A 17,086-nucleotide genomic window follows, 5' to 3' on the forward strand; every position below is an offset into this window, starting at 1 on the left:
TTGCATATGTACTTGGATTTAATCAAAAGCCGGCGGCGAGAAGGCAATTTCTTTCACAAAGTCCGCTGCCACGACAGGCTGCTGTATTCCTAGTCTAAATCAGAACGATCGATTCTTTGGTACCAGCTCGAACCCGATCGAGAAGTTTCATCGACGCATCAACGAGAGCTATACCTGCTCTCATAAATATTGAATTCCCTCTTTCGTCTTCTTCAAGATATTTTAAGGCCAAGAAACTTGGATTCTCGGCATACTCTTCGGATTTTAGGGTCCCAACAAACATGAGGAAGAGCGAGTCGTACTTCTCGACTTCAATTGCAGATTCGGTGGGCTTCTTTGGATCATAATAATATGGATCTAGATTCACTCTGATCTTTAAACTCCACAAAGCCCATTTCTTCTCCTTAGGCTCAGTGGCTTCGTAAGCTGATATCGAATATGGCTCGCAGCCCATCGCGTTTATAGGTATAAGAACTGCTTTAACCTCAAGCTTACCTCCAAGAACCCCACCAAAAGCGTTGCTGCCGGAAATTTGAATACCCACAGAGACGAGTTCAAGGCCAGCCTTAAATTCTTTATCTTTATGATCGTATGTTATACCGCCACTGCGTATAGAAGCCCAGCTCCAAGAAGGCAGGCGCTTCTCGCTTTCTGTATCATCTTCGCTGAATTTTTCTGCAGTCCAGAGGAATGCGTCTGGAAGTTGACTTCTCCATAACCCGGCGTAATAATCGTCTTGAGTCATGTCATGCAAGAGTTTTACTATCCCAGATATGGCAGGTAGCTTATCAGTCTGATATGTGAGGGAACGGTGACTGTAATCCTCGACCATAGTGTACCAATTAGAATATATATTTTTGTAAGCTTCCCTAATCGGTGAGGACTGAAGCTTGAAATCAAAATACATGTTAAGGAAACTTGTTTCTGATTCGAAGTTTGAGAATCCTGTCCGACATTCACAAGTGCTACACTCCCTGCAATCCCATAGCATCTCATCCTTTGCGAAGGACAGAGTACGTTTCGCAAGTACTTGCTCTTGCAACACCCACCCACGTCTCCTTAGCTCACTATTATGCAGTCCATGTGATTCAAGCCGCCCGTTTGCATCATGAACAGAAAATTGGGTTTGGATTCTACGTGCATAGAGAAAGTATTGGCAGTTATCTGCGTCAAGGTATGGCAACTTTAGGCTCTTGGTCCGATTTTCAAGAAAGAAACCCCCGTTAGGGTCTCTTGCTTCCGTGGCGGCTAAAACTAAGAATGCCGACATATATACATCGCTCATACGAGAACTCTCAATTTGCCAGTCTTTCAGTGAGTCTTGCATTATGCACAAAGAGTCGATCCATAGATAAGGTATCCCCAGCTCTCTGGTAATCATAACAGCATCGAACAAAGTCTTTGGCAAGGAATCCATGGGGATTCTTTTCTTGTAGACTGACAATTTAGCATGGGTAAGTTTGATGTCTTCAAGAATTGTTGAATCTCCCCAACAGTAACTGAGAGCAGCAAAACTTCCGCTTAAGTTCTTTGTTTCAATCAATTTGACTGAAACATTTGAGATTCCAACATCGATGACACGTGTTGGAATTTTTAGGCCGCCAATATCATCCAAATTGCATCTTCGATGTGTTTCGCAGTTTGCAATCCAACTTTTCGCTGTTTGTAAGGATTCAGGCAAGGAGTTCGAAACTTCTTGCGCAGTGGTGATAAATGGTAATGAAAGGCCACCTGTAGTACGAGAAAAGTGACAGTCAGCTGCAATTCATGCAAGTCAGCGTAAGGAGAATTAATCCTTGTTCTTGACCTCAACGTACAGGATGTAGGCTCATACGCATTCCTGTATAATTCAATAACAGACGGTCTTTCCCACTGGCTCTGTCCTATTGAATACCTCTGGACACCACCAATGTCTTTCACCTTTAAGCATACGCTGAGGGGCGAATCTTCGAAGTGGCCTTTGCCCAATGCAGCTACAGCTTGAACCACAAGTGTACAAAGACAACAACCTTCACGAGCAGCTTCAAGAACAGGTTTTATCCACCGTGTCCGAGTAACGTTAGGTCTGTGAGATTTGTCAAATATCGAACCTTCTATCCAGTATTCTTTGCCTCGGTATTTTTGATTAAGGATGCTGCTACGTGTGTCGTAATCACCATTTTCCTGGAATATCCTCATGTCATCGCATACATAGCAGACCATATTGGCTCTATGATGAGGTTGAGGAATACTGTTGACCGTCTCGACAAAGATATTGAATTTTTTTATTTTGTTAGATTCACTAGCTTGGATCAGTTAGCATTAGATCTTTGGCTAGCTTAATCATGAATACATACTAACTACAGAATATTCACACATGAACTTATACCTTTTGGATTGGAAAATATCAGAATCGGTAGAGTTGTCGGAGGAAAGGCTAGGGTCTCCTTCTTGGTCAAGTTGAGATGTGGTACTGAGAAGAGAAGGAATTTCGTCCATCGACTCAGATTTACGTAGCTCCATCTGGTAATATTTATATGTGGAAGAAAAACTTGCAGGCGTTGCGTGGGATATCGCTTTACTTATCCTATTCGCGGGCGTTGAGGAATAGATATGATGTATAAAACGACGCAGTGTAAAGCTTGTAAGGTTTGCAGATGTCAAAGAAATGATCGAGAGATAATGGTAATATCCGGAGATTGTTAGTATGAATTTGACATATTCAGGAACTCTACTGCTTTGATAATGGTGACGACGACGACGGTAGTGTGTTTCATCGGAAAGAGGAAAATCATTCTCTCTTCTGTTGACCCTTCGGCCCCCGCTTGCCCGACCTGCATCATGATAAGTCGGCATACCCAATGGACTTCACCAGCTGGCTAGCGCTTATGCAGCTTGATGGTAAACTACCTAACCTTCATGCATTTTCTGGAATTCATCACAGAAATGAACAAATCGGTGGATCTACATTTTGGTTGGGTAGCCGGCAACTAACTGGGCACTTCATACCTTATGATGAAATCTATTGACAGAAAGAGGTTAACCTATCTTCACAAGTAGTTTTAACATATTTCCACAGTATTGATTGCGTGATCTCATGGGAAAAATACACATTGACATTGATACATACACTGCCACATGGCAACCTTGAGAGTTCAGAAGTAGACAGTTGAGTACAGATTGTCAATGAACAAGTCAACGAAAGAGTCCAGGTAAGCAAACAACCGATCTAATATCATTATCTTATGAATTTGATTGTAAGTCGTATTTTCAGCAACGAACAATTAGCAACGGTAGACCATGGCATATTCTGTTGTGGAACCGAAGAATCAACGAGCCGGACCATGCTGCTAGTGTGTGTAAAATCTAGACGTCAGGTTATGAGAGAGAATAGTGAAATAGTCACCTCTCGCCCCTTAGATCTTCATCTCCAACCATGCACCACCAGATTGTAAATGTGTGTGATGTGATCTACTAATACGAAAAGAAGCATCTAAGCTGCCAAGACTTAGCTTGCTTTCAATAGGGCTGGCAGTCTGGATTCTCTTCAGTAGCTGTCAAGCCTATTCATGGCCTAGAGGTCTTAGGGAGGGGCCAAAAAGACAAACGTTTTCATCACCGACACTGCATTGACCGGTTTAAGGCCAAATAGAAGCATCTCGAATCAAGAATTTAACGCAACGATGATATGATAGTTATGAAATATAATGGAATCGAAATCAAAGGAACCTCCAAGGACTTCAAGGACTCCAGACTCCCTCAAACTTACTAGAAGCTTCCGAGGCACGTGATATTACCAATACGAGCCTCATTCACCAGCCTCAATTGTGAAGCACAGTACAGAAATCGGTCCAAGTTTTTCCCCGCTGATAAGATGAGCCACTCCGATAAACCAAAATGAGATTCTAGAGGGGAAAGAAGAAATCCATAGAATTTGAGTGTTTGATTGATAAAAACAATAGGGAAATGTAAAGTCATGTGAATTTTATCTCTCTTCAGAGGATGTTCGTAAGATTACTAATACATCCATACCTAACTAGTAAGGAGAGAGACATTTTGGTTTCGTATTGACTGTTTGCATTCGATTGAAAAAGAACTAACAGCTACCTAGCTATATAATTCTAAAAAGTTCCATATACATCACATCGTTTGTATTGCCTTGTCATGTTTTCTCCTTCGTTGATTGGTTGATTTAGAAGTGGCGCGTTGCTAGGTGGTCTAAAAAAGGTTAAGCGACTAGAAAGTTCCTTACAATTCTACCATTTTCTACAGCGAGCCTTTCCATAAAATCCCCAATACCCTTCAACGAAAAGTCAATTCTCTTTTTTTCTTCAAACCATTCAAAGATACCCTTCCTTTCTACTTTCTGTCTATTAGACTTCTACAATACGATACACTTAACGACTTAACGAATACCATCAACTGTAAGTTACTCTCAATAACCTTCCTGTGTCGAAGTAACCCCTCGACCTACCATCAAGAAACTCCTTAGAGAGCTCAGCCTCGAAAGAGAAAGAAATCCCAGAGAGCTTCGGACGATTACTTGTATTCTACAAAAGATTGACAAGAAGCTCAAGAAGCTTGTACAACTTCATCTTCATCAAGAAATTCATACTAATCTACCCTCTTCCTACAGTTTCTCCGTTTTTACATACACAATCACAAATATGGCTGGCGAAACTTTCGAGTTCCAAGCTGAGATCTCTCAGTTGCTCTCTCTCATCATTAACACAGTTTACTCAAACAAGGAGATCTTCTTAAGAGAACTTGTTTCCAACTGTTCCGATGCTCTCGACAAGATCCGTTATGAGGCTCTCTCAGATTCCAGCAAGCTCGACAGCGGTAAGGATCTCCGCATCGACATCATCCCAGACAAGGAGAACAAGACTCTTACCATCCGCGATACCGGTATTGGTATGACCAAGGCTGTAAGTACATTCGTAGGCAAAGACTCCAAATCATTTGCTAACCAATAATTCAGGATCTCGTCAACAACCTCGGTACGATTGCACGATCTGGTACCAAGCAATTTATGGAGGCTCTCACCGCAGGTGCTGATATCTCTATGATTGGTCAATTCGGTGTTGGTTTCTACTCTGCATACCTCGTCGCCGACAGAGTTACTGTCGTCTCGAAAAACAACGATGATGAACAATACATTTGGGAATCCAGTGCTGGAGGAACTTTCACTCTCACTCAAGACTCTGAGGGTGAGCAACTCGGCCGTGGTACCAAGATCATTCTTCACTTGAAGGATGAGCAAATGGATTACTTGAACGAGTCCAAGATCAAGGAGGTCATCAAGAAGCACTCCGAGTTCATCTCATACCCAATCTACCTTCACGTCTCCAAGGAGACTGAGACTGAAGTTCCAGATGAGGAGGCTGAGGAGACCAAGGAGGAGGATGAGGAGAAGAAGGCCAAGATTGAGGAGGTCGATGATGAGGAAGAGGCCAAGAAGCCAAAGACCAAGAAGGTCAAGGAGACCAAGATTGAGGAGGAGGAGCTCAACAAGCAAAAGCCAATCTGGACCAGAAACCCATCCGACATCACCGCTGAGGAATACGGTTCATTCTACAAGTCCCTCTCCAACGACTGGGAAGATCACTTGGCTGTCAAGCACTTCTCCGTTGAAGGTCAACTCGAATTCCGTGCTATCCTCTTCGTTCCAAAGCGTGCTCCATTCGATCTTTTCGAGACCAAGAAGACCAAGAACAACATCAAGCTTTACGTTCGTCGTGTTTTCATCACTGATGATGCCACTGACCTCATCCCTGAGTGGTTGAGCTTCGTCAAGGGTGTTGTCGACTCTGAGGATCTCCCACTTAACTTGTCCCGTGAGACCCTTCAACAAAACAAGATCATGAAGGTCATCAAGAAGAACATCGTCAAGAAGGTTCTTGAGCTCTTCCAAGAGATCTCTGAGGACAAGGAGCAATTCGACAAGTTCTACGCTGCTTTCGCCAAGAACATCAAGCTCGGTATCCACGAGGACTCCCAAAACAGAGCTGCTCTTGCCAAGCTCCTCAGATTCAGCTCCACCAAGTCTGGTGATGACATTACCTCCCTCTCAGATTACGTTACCCGTATGCCAGAGCACCAAAAGAACCTCTACTACATCACTGGAGAGTCTCTTAAGGCTGTTCAAAAGTCACCATTCCTTGACTCCCTCAAGGCAAAGAACTTTGAGGTTCTCTTCTTGGTTGACCCCATTGATGAGTACGCCATGACTCAACTCAAGGAGTTCGAGGGTAAGAAGCTTGTTGATATCACCAAGGACTTCGACCTTGAGGAGACTGATGAGGAGAAGAAGACTCGTGAGGAAGAGGAGAAGGAATTCGAGGGTCTTGCCAAGGCTCTCAAGAACGTCCTTGGTGAGAACGTTGAGAAGGTTGTTGTTAGCCACAAGCTTGTCAACGCTCCTTGTGCCATCCGTACCGGTCAATTTGGTTGGTCCGCTAACATGGAGCGTATCATGAAGGCTCAAGCTCTCCGTGATACCTCTATGTCATCATACATGTCCTCCAAGAAGACTTTCGAAATCTCTCCAAAGTCACCTATCATTAAGGAGTTGAAGAAGAAGGTTGAGGCTGATGGTGAGAACGACCGTACCGTCAAGTCAATCACTCAACTTTTGTTTGAGACTTCCCTTCTCGTTTCCGGTTTCACCATTGAAGAGCCAGCTGGATTTGCCGAGCGTATTCACAAGCTTGTCTCACTCGGATTGAATGTTGAGGAAGATGCCGAGACCACCGAGGATGCTGCCGCTACCACTGAGGCAACTTCGGATGCACCAGTTGAGAGTGCTATGGAGGAGGTTGACTAAATTCAAAAAATGGCTTGGTTTTTGCGGGATAGTGGAGTTTAATGGTTGGTTTTTCGGTCATGCATTGAGCCTGATTCCTATTTCCCTTTTGATGCTCATTTTTTTTTCATTCCACATGGTCTTAATAGATACATGAGGTATAATCTTAAAAATGTACTTTGTGATAAACATTGCGCGTTAAGACAAAAGAAAAGAGATAGCAGAATACAAAATATTTACTGTACTTTTGTGTGTTTTGTGTGTTTAATTGATATAATTTTGAGTGACGATGGAATTTCTTCTTGCGTATATTCGTGTGACAATATATTATTCTCCCTACGATCATGTACTAATGATTTTGAATTCTCTCCTTATCGCGTACAAGTGTACTGAAAAGATCCTTTTTGTGTTGGGACGTAGACCAACTCGGACCGGATATGGCGTCTTAAGGTTCGAGGCGTTCCTGAAAAGTTGCACGAGGGGTTACATATGCACAACATGACATCTAGAATTGCTGGGACTGTGTTTGATTTGTAGAACTGAAAACATGCTCATTATCTGCTTTTCCCAGTGGGTTGGGTAATATTCTGATAAATATGATGATGGATGTGGTGAACATCGATGAACATTCTGATCTCTGTTTCCAATAGACTGGTTTGTAACTTTGTCTCAGGGGGTTGTACAGGGCGTAATTTTAGATTGGGAAAGGACGAGATGATTGATATGAACGAATAGGAGGGACCAGATAATGAATTTTCTGTTGTAACTCATAGTTGGGAAGTGCACAACGATAGTAAAGATATATGGGATCTATAGAATCGACGAATAGGAAGCATTAGGGCATTGTTTTGTGAATGGGTAACAGCAGTTTAGTAAACAGGATCTCGTTTATCGAAGCCAGAATTGGGAGATGGGGATACATTATGGTCATGGGAGTTCGTCATCCCGAAAACTAAAGAAGGGATTATATAGGACGATGAGGGTAGTTCCTAACTGCATTCTATAATATCGAATCGAATAGAGAAAATCGAAAAGGACGTCCGTCAATTGACTTTCGGAACGGCACGGTTAGTTGAATCTTGCCCAAATGGGAGTCAGTTGTGTGTGACAGGAATCTTTGCCATGTAGGTTTGATGTGCAGTCAAGGAAGGTACGAGGGGTGAAGTTGCACGATCTGGTTAAACAATATGTACCTTGATGGATGGCAAAGGGAAAGTTGAAGAAATGAGGAGAGGGTATAAATGTACGGAGTTCCCTGATTTGAGGACTTGGATTTTGTTTCTCTCTTCATCACATACACATTGAGCTTTTACTTCTTTTGCTACGAGCCTTGCTTAAAGTACAATACCTTGCAATACAATCCATTCGCTGTTTACAATTCATTTGAATTTCAATCTATCACACACTCTCAATTCAATTCAACTCAATTCATTCCAATCTACTTTCTCAAGTGATCACTCTCTCACCTCTCAAACTTATAATCAACCAACCATCTCACACATATTCAACCGCAACAATGCACCACAAACTCCTCCTAACAATCTCTCTCCTCCCCACTCTCTACGGAGCACCTGCACCTGCACCTGTCCCAGACGTAGCAAATGATAATCATTCACCTTACTACTCTCAACCCTCCGTCTCTGTCCCTTCTCTTCCTGCCCCAGCCGTCCCATCAGTTCCTGCTGCTGGTGGTAGTACTGGTAGTAGTGATCCACTTGGACAAGGTGGTCTTTTAGGTGGTCTCCTTGGTGGTCTTGGTGGTCTAGGTGGTGGTGGTGGAACTGCTCCAGTTGCAAGTATCCCAGCTTTGCCTGCTCCAAGTGTGCCAATTTTGCCGACAAGTCATAATTATCCTACACCTGTTCCGCAGGTTTCGGCTACTTTGCCTCTGGGTGGAGGAGGTCCAGTTGTTTCTGCTACGATTCCTATCGGTGGAGGAGGTCCAGTTGTTTCTGCTACGATTCCTATCGGTGGAGGAGGCCCAGTTGTTTCTGCTACAATCCCTATCGGTGGTGGAGGTGTTTCGATTGGTGGCGGCGCATCGGCTTCTGCTACTATTCCTATTATTTCTGCTACTCTTCCAGCTGTTGGTGGTGGCTCAGGATCGAGTGTGGGATATAATGGTGGTGGCGCTAGTGGAAGCAGTGGAAGTGGACCTGGCATATCTGTTTCAGTACCTATTCCAACCGGTGGTATTTCAGTTGGTGTTGGAACTTCAGATGCAGTCACTGCTTCACTTCCTGGTGCTACTATTTCTATAACACAGCCTGTTGGACCAATTGCTACTTCTGATTCTGCATCGACTGGTTGTCCGGCTGAGGATTTGTCGACGTATTCACTTGTGATTGCTTCTACTGTTCCTCAGATAACAACTACTATCTCACATTTTACTGTTCCAGTCGTTGAAACAATCTACACAAACTATGTGCAGGTTATTTACTCGACGGTTACTATTCCAACTACAGTGTTGAAGACGAGTCAAAGTACTGGAACTACAACAATTGTTGCTACTTCTATCGTTACCAGTAAGTTATACCCCGTCTTTTTTCCCCATTCATTGCCATGAATCTACCATTGAGAAGATGGACTAATATATCACGATAGGTCTTCAAACCTCTCTAACAGCCATTTGTCAAGGTGGCGATTTCCCTGCAGCTCCCACTGGTTCTGGTTCTGTGCCAAGTGGATCTAGTGCCAATGGTGCTGCAAGCTCAAGTGCACCAGGTGCTACCATTAGTGTTGGACTTCCAAATGGTGGAAGTGGAAGTGGAGGAAGCAGTGGATCTGGAACTCCAACAGGGGGAAGTGGAAGTGGAAATGGGAATTATGGTGGATATTACTCCAGAATCTGATTTGATTGATCGATGGGCTAGGTTGAAGTATACGAGAAGGAATTTTATGGTTTAAATTGCTTCTGATTTTGGTGGGGTTGTTTATGATTCATAATTGTGGTTGACATCTTGGGACAATTTTGTGGGTGGTGGAGGGATAAGGATAGCTTGATCCTACATATTAGTGAAATATGGAGCTCTAGTTGTCAGGACTCAGCTTCCGAAGATATGTTTGTGTGTGAATGAGTTGAGTGGGATCTTTCTTCTGATGGTAGATGGTATAGTTTTATTGATTCAAATTGAGATTAATCACCTTGTATGGGTTTGAAATATGTGAATTGACTCAAAGATTGAGCTGTGAATCTTGGAGTCCGAAAATTTGTCTGGCGTTTGCGTCTCGTACCATGCGTTTCTTGATGCAAAGATCTGCTCAATGTCTGTTCTATGAAAGTGAGAAGAGTTACCCACTATACCACCCATTTCCAAAACCTACATTTCAAACTGAGGTGGGCGTAAGAATAGAAAAATCAACGCAATAACCCAGAAGTTTCCGTCCCGTAACTGGCGAGTGTGATGAATCTTGAAGGATTTGAATTCTTGGCGTATTGTGCAGTGAAGGGTGATGTAGAAGCAAAAGAGAGAGAGAGAGAGAGAGAGAAGAGAGAAGAGAGAGAAGCTATGTATGGGTGCGACCCAGACGTGCAGTCCGTATAGATGAAGTGCAAGAATGAAGCGAGGATGGTACGTGTAGAAGGAATGTGAATTTTTCGGAGCACAGGTAGTGAGTCTCGATACTGAATGAATACGGCTATCCATGCTTATGCAATTTCTCGATACGGGTATAGATGCGATACGGCTATTTTACTCGGTTGCTGGGTTTCTCAGGAAGTTTTAAGTTTGCGCGGAGGGCTGCGAGGATACGGTTGAGATTGCGTGTTGTGTTGTAGCAGGAGGTTGTTATGTGGAGTTTTACGGTGATGAGGGGATGGGTGAATTGGAAATGGAAAGGGGATGGATGTGTTATACGGTTATTTATGAGAAGGGTACGGCTATGAGCTAGCTGTGAGTATGGGTATGAGTATGAGTGTGGTTGTGAACGGTGATGTGATTATGATGTTTACGGCGAGGTGGATGAACGAACACGGTGAGAAACACAGCAGTATGATACTATCACCGTATGATGGATATGTATATCCTCCTCCATCATGCATCTATATAAACTCTTTAGATTCCATTGGCCGACTCACCTTCCCATTTGCTCGACATTCATCTGGATATCAGAATCACAAATCACGAATCACGAATCATAAACCAAAAACGACGAATCACAAACCACAAATCATAAACCACAAATCAGAAAGTTCGTTGAAGAGTAAATACCTACTTCACAATGCCGAAGACAAAAGCAGCGGCGAAGTCTGCACAGAATGTACAGCAGAAGCAGAAGCAGAAGTTGAAGACGGAGCAAAAGTCAAAGATGACTACAACCCCGGTTGGAAGAACTGCGAAACCCACACCTAGCCTGGACATCACAAGATCAAACTCCAATTCCAATGCGAAGACAACTCGAAACTCGAAATCAAATGCATTTACAAACTCAGCGATCCGAGCTTCGAGAAATAATGCAGAGTCCATGTCGAATTCCACTCCAACCCCAGAGCCAAAGACAAATGTAAGCTTGGTTACCAAATCTACCCCGGAGACCCAAAAACCAATTACAAAACCAACATATCCAAAACCATTGGTGATCTGGCATGTGAAGCCAAGTAAGAAGATCTGGCTTTCAAAGCGAAATAGGAAGAGAAGTTCTGAAACCACGAGTTTGAAGAACAAGGCGGAGTCCACGACGCATCCAATCCCAACCCCAACTCCAAAGACAAAGACAGAGTCAACCCCAGTTGGAGGAAATGTGAAATCCAATCCCAGCCCGGAGACCCAAGAACCAATTCCAAAACCAACATATCCAAAACCATTAGTAATCTGGCATAAAAAGCCAAATTAGAAGAGAAGTTCTAAACCCACGAATTCGAAGAAAGATACTGAGTCTACAACGAATCCAACTCCGATTCTGAAGCAAAAGACAAACACAAGCTCGGCTGGAAGAAATGCACAACCTAAATCTAGCCCGGAGAACAGAAAATCAATTCCAAAAGCAAAGTTAACCCGGAACTCAGGGTTGAATGGAGTGAGAAGCTCTGAGATTGCGACTGTGAAGAAAGATGCGGAGGCTTTGCCTCCGATTACTACGGGGAGAACGATTATCGAGATTTTAGATTCGGATGATGATGATGATGCTGATGGAGGTATTGATGAGGATGTTGATGAGGATGTTGATGAGGATGTTGATGAGGATGTTGATGAGGATGTTGATGAGGATGTTGATGAGGATGTTGATGATACTGATGGAGATGGAGATGTGTATGTTGATGAGGATGATGATATCGATGAAGATGTGGACCTTGATGAAGAAGATGGTGTTGATGATGATATTGATGGAGATGAAGTTGGAGATGTGGATGTTGACGAAGATGTGAATCTTGATGAAGATAACGATGCGAACACAACTCCACAATCCATTCCAATGCATAGTCCAACGCTAGATGAAACTCCAGATATGGTTTTGATACCCAACATCAATGCTGCCCCGGCTTCTCCACATCTAGGAGATCTAGATCCGATGCCATGGATGCCAGAAGTCGAAGCAGTACCAGCCACGGGATTGGGAAATCCATTCGCTGGAGATGGAGATGGAGACGCTGATGCAAATGCGAATGCGAATGCAACTCCACAATCTATTCCAATGTATAGTTCAACGCTAGATGCAACTCCAAATATCATGGGGTTGATACCCGATTTCACTGCGGGTCTGGGTTCGCCATATCTAGGAGACCCGATGCCATGGGTTTCAGAAACCGAACCAGGACCGGCACTGGCATTAGATGCGGGATTGGAGAATTCAACGCTAGATGCTACTTCAAATATCATGGGGTTGATACCCAATGCCAATGCTACCCCGGCTTCTCTATATCGGGGAGATCTGATGCTATCGGGTTCAGAAGCGGAACTGGAACTACCCTCGGGATTGGGGAATCAAGTCGCTGGAGATGAGATTCTTGTATCCGATGATATGGATATGGATATGGATTCGCACCTGGATTCACACATGGGTATGGATATAAACATGAACGCAGACACCGAAATCAACACAAGCCCCTTCCAGACCTCCTGGGAAGGAATGTACATGGACCCACCTCTAACAGCGGAAGAAAAAGGTTGGGATTTTTCGAGTGTGGGGATCGAGGAGATTGATGGGTTGTTTGAGGAGATGGAGAAGGAGATGAGCGGGAATATGGATGTGGAGATGGAGATGGGGGAGTAGAGGATGTGGTTTTGATGTGAAGAAGGAGATGGAGATGGTGAGGGACGTTGAACTCTTAGACTTCTAGGTTGCTAGACGGTTAGATGGGGAGTTGTTGGAATCACGAGGTGTGAATTTGATTCCTGGGGCAGGCGATATGATGAGATGTGATGAGATATGATGAGAGGATAGGAGAGGAGAGAGGAGGAAATATTTATTAATCAGATCATAGCAAATTTATCTATTTAACTATATTGAATATTTCCATAACCAAGACTCGTGTTCATCTCTGGCCAACTACTCACCAACGCGGACAGTGTCTGCATCTTGTTTTCGTAGCATGCATAATACTACGCTGTGAAAATAAGGATACTTCATCCCGACTCAGAGAATCCTATGCCTTTGATCGATTCAGTGTACATGTTGAGAATTGTATGAGATCGTAATGTATGACATGATTCATAGTGAAAGGTAAATGAAAACGGGAAAAGAAATAACACTAGCATCTACTTCTTGAGTCTCTAACCATGAAGTCTGAAGTCATAAATCATAACACATCCAAGAAAATCACAGATCAAATCATGTGCATAAATTTATGAGGAAAAATCAACGATTTAAAAGCCTAACTAATGACTATTACCATAAATCTTGGTATCTTACGCCATTTTCTGTATCAATCCACTTCCACTGCACTCTCTTTCATCCAAAGCAACTCTCGAATGAAATCTCAGTTACAATTTGATAGAAACTTTTATCGTAAATCGTGCATCTCGCAATCGAAATGATCTAAGCCTCTACGAATAACCATCTCCCCAATATCCTCAAGGTAAATAACATCCTCCAGCCATGACCAAATTCATTCTTGTAAACATGACTTTGTAAACTGGTGATCTCTTGGTAGGGAATGCAACAATTTGATCTGGAGTAATCATTGTTTCCTTACCCTTCTTCTTGGAAGAACCAGTAGTAGGATTAGCTTGAGCACCGGTAATGGCACCCGTAACACGAGTTGCATCAGCTTGTCCACCAGTACCGATGATTTCACCATCAGTGTTCTTGTATGGATCAGAAGGAACTTCGATATCCCATAGACGAACAGTACCATCAGCTCCACCCGAACACAAAACTGTAGATTCAACACTGAATGATAAAGACCAAATTCCACCTTTTCCATGACCTCTGCAACGTTTGATTTGTGTTCCCTTTGCAAGATCCCAAAGAATGATACTTCCACCACAATCTGCAGATGCTAGAATCTTTCCATTAGGAGCGCATTGAAGAGCACTAATGGTGTCGGTATGACCAGTGAAGACACGAACACAATCACCAGTTGTAAAAGACCACATGCGAACAGTCTTATCAGCTTGATCACTTGCCGAGAAAACATATGCTCCATTTGGATGCCAAGCGATTTGATTGACATTGGAGTCATGACCAATAAACATTCGAAGGTATGAAATATGATCTTGTCCCCAAATACGAACAGATCGATCATGACCGCAAGTCAAAAAGTAATGACCAAATGGTCCCCACTTTACATTCCATACCGGACCTTCATGACCTTTGTATACGACAAGGCAAGCCCATGCTTCAAGGGACCAAAGACGAATTGTTCGATCCGAGGAAGATGAGAGAAGTAATTTGGGAGCAGTAGCTGTATCACTTTCATCTGCACCTCGAATCGAAGGAGAGAAAGACACGGCATATACAGGTGCGGAATGACCGATTAGACGACGAGAGTTCGATGGTGGCGGATCATTTGGACCTGGTGGGGTTTCACTAGGCAATGGTTCGCCATGTAAATGCCAAACACGAATGTAAGATTCTTCCGTTCCAACAGCAACCAGATTATTATCATCGGAAAATTCGATACAATTGATCCTAGCCACAAGTTAGTATTCTGGCAGAAGACTGGTGGAAAATAACTTACGTATCAAGAGTATTGTGGAAAGTAAACATGCAAATAGAGACTGCAGGACCAACCCCACCATTACGGCTTTCAATCTTGAATCTATCTCGATGTTCTTTGATCTTTTGAACCTCCATGGTGACATCCCGAGCACGAGAAGGAGGGTATGGGATGTCGTTGCGGTTAGGTCCTTCAACACCTTCCTCACGCTTGATACTTTGATCAAACAATTCTATCAAGGATGGTTTACCGAGCTCAGGCGGGTTCTTACTATCTTCCTCATCAAGATCTGCGCGAACATCTGAAGCCAATTCTTCTTCCATTGCCATCGGTCCCAAAAGTAGCTTGGCATTATTATCTTGGATATCTTTGTTCGTAACTCCGGTAAAAGCTCCAGGGATTCCTTCTTGAAGGTCAGACTCTTCCGGTTCAACACCATGTGCTTGATTGATGATAGCTTCGAAACTAAATTGATCAATGGGTCCTCGCTCTGTTTCACGAATTTCGCAGTAGGTCTGTAGCAAATAAATAATAACAGATCCTCCTTGTTTGCTGTTCGATTCGAGGTGAGTTATGAGGTTGAAGTAAACATGGGTGTTGAGAGGGATTCGATATTTTGAGGATAGATAAAGCTTGGTGATAGTATTATCGTTGATTTGTTGTGGTAAACTGATTGTATCAAATGTAGTGAGTTCATCGGCGTGGACTTGTTGGAATTGATCTTTGAATTCATTCAAAAAGGCCTTTCCATCAGTTGTATAATTATTTGTGATGAGCTCAATAAAGGAATAAACAAAAACGGGCCAAAGGAGTCTGCGCAACTCAAACTGTTGCAAAAGATATTAGACATGTTGACTCTTCACGTTGAAAGGATTCTTGCTTACCTTGTAGATATCCAAGTTAGATTCGATCCAATTACTCAATAATCGGAAACCTTTTGCATATTTTGCTGTACCAAGGTCCTCGGCACGTTCTTGAATAGGTTTTCCATCTCTATCAAGGTTGGAAGATTCAGATCGTAGCATCTGTTCAGTTCGGTTGTAACCTTTTTTGACGAGGTACTCGATAACCTTTGCTTGTCGATGCTTGTCAGCAGCCTCATCCGCAGGATAATAGGGATTTTCTTCGGTAGAAGGACGAGTTGACGAAGTTGAAGAAAGACAGGAATAAGGAGAGCCATAAGAGCGAGGAGGGTTTGACGAATTTGGGAGATATGATGGAGGTTGAACACCAGGATATGGTGGAATTGGGGGACGAGGAGCACCAGGTCTTGGAATACCATTATTTGAAGAACCAGAAGGCACTGCACCTTGGGTCTGACTGGTTCCAGGACGTGGAGTACCCGTTGGTAACGAGTTTGAAAGGGAAGGACGTGAAAGGGGAGGACGTGGTGGGATTTGCCCAGGTGGTCTAGACATGATGACAACAATTTGCTGCAAGATTTTGTGACAGGGCTATGTAATAAGTTTGAAAGATCTTTTTTGGAAGAGCAATAAGGATTGCAAGAAGTTTTAGTATGGGATTTATTTTGTGGAAGTGAATTGACAAGGTTCTGATTAAAAAGCTTGCTTCTTTCGAGATGAAGATGAGAGGAGAGGAAACAGGGGAAGAAGAGCGCTAAGTCGAAAGAGGTATCGGGCCTTGAACAAACAAGCACTTGTATTGGATTGAGAGAACTTTGACTGTGAATTTATATTTGTTCTCCAGATTTCTCCCAAATAAATATGTTTGTTTGTCAATAGGAAGGCCAACCATGAAAGGCATAAACACCATGTTTTGAAAACCACTGCACGATGCCAATGCATACAGTACAGAGAGTCATTTAGAATTTATTGAAGTTTTCAATCAATTCATCTCTTGAAGTAACAAAATACAATCAAGCATTATGTTGTTTCAAGAGGTGGTTCATGGTATTCAGCCTGACCACGTGACAAGTCCTTGATACTGTTTTTCACACTGTACATTGACAAACTGTACTGTGGCCACCTGCTTCTGCACTAGCAGTATCTTGAGAGGGCATAGTTGTTCTATTGACAAGGGGGTGGATAGATTTTTGGGACAAAAACTTGATGGTATTGATGATATCGATGGCATTGGGGATAAAAGCTTGCTGGTCTTGATGATATTGATGACAAAGCTACTGAAATCCATTGAATCCATATAGAAAGAAGGGAGAACTTACAATCTGATTTAAATTTTGTTGA

At 43.0% G+C, this 17,086-nt stretch overlaps 5 protein-coding genes across 5 annotated transcripts; 3 read left to right on the forward strand and 2 right to left on the reverse strand.

The window, feature by feature from the left end:
* Positions 1 to 94: 94 nt before the first annotated feature.
* On the reverse strand, positions 95 to 2,502 carry EAE98_001454 (uncharacterized protein; the record flags this gene model as incomplete). Its single annotated transcript, XM_038949073.1, has 3 exons — positions 95 to 1,731; positions 1,818 to 2,285; positions 2,337 to 2,502. 3 exons carry the CDS (start codon positions 2,500 to 2,502, stop codon positions 95 to 97), a joined length of 2,271 nt encoding a protein of 756 aa, XP_038814058.1.
* Positions 2,503 to 4,240: 1,738 nt separating this feature from the next.
* On the forward strand, positions 4,241 to 6,805 carry EAE98_001455 (uncharacterized protein; the record flags this gene model as incomplete). The annotated part of the gene is made up of 3 exons (XM_038949074.1): positions 4,241 to 4,403; positions 4,616 to 4,907; positions 4,961 to 6,805. Exons 2-3 carry the CDS (start codon positions 4,647 to 4,649, stop codon positions 6,803 to 6,805), a joined length of 2,106 nt encoding a protein of 701 aa, XP_038814059.1. The 5' UTR covers positions 4,241 to 4,403; positions 4,616 to 4,646.
* A 1,495-nt stretch (positions 6,806 to 8,300) lies between these two features.
* Positions 8,301 to 9,636, forward strand: EAE98_001456 (uncharacterized protein; the record flags this gene model as incomplete). The annotated part of the gene is made up of 2 exons (XM_038949075.1): positions 8,301 to 9,309; positions 9,389 to 9,636. 2 exons carry the CDS (start codon positions 8,301 to 8,303, stop codon positions 9,634 to 9,636), a joined length of 1,257 nt encoding a protein of 418 aa, XP_038814060.1.
* Positions 9,637 to 11,092: 1,456 nt separating this feature from the next.
* EAE98_001457 (uncharacterized protein) lies at positions 11,093 to 12,994 on the forward strand (the record flags this gene model as incomplete). Its single annotated transcript, XM_038949076.1, has 2 exons — positions 11,093 to 11,524; positions 11,648 to 12,994. 2 exons carry the CDS (start codon positions 11,093 to 11,095, stop codon positions 12,992 to 12,994), a joined length of 1,779 nt encoding a protein of 592 aa, XP_038814061.1.
* Positions 12,995 to 13,794: 800 nt separating this feature from the next.
* On the reverse strand, positions 13,795 to 16,300 carry EAE98_001458 (uncharacterized protein; the record flags this gene model as incomplete). Its single annotated transcript, XM_038949077.1, has 3 exons — positions 13,795 to 14,854; positions 14,904 to 15,709; positions 15,767 to 16,300. The coding sequence occupies 3 exons, from the start codon at positions 16,298 to 16,300 to the stop codon at positions 13,795 to 13,797; spliced, it is 2,400 nt and encodes a 799-aa protein (XP_038814062.1).
* Between the last annotated feature and the right edge of the window lie 786 nt (positions 16,301 to 17,086).

Source organism: Botrytis deweyae, assembly GCF_014898535.1.
Source record: "Botrytis deweyae strain B1 chromosome Unknown BDEW_003, whole genome shotgun sequence".
Lineage (NCBI taxonomy): Eukaryota > Fungi > Ascomycota > Leotiomycetes > Helotiales > Sclerotiniaceae > Botrytis > Botrytis deweyae.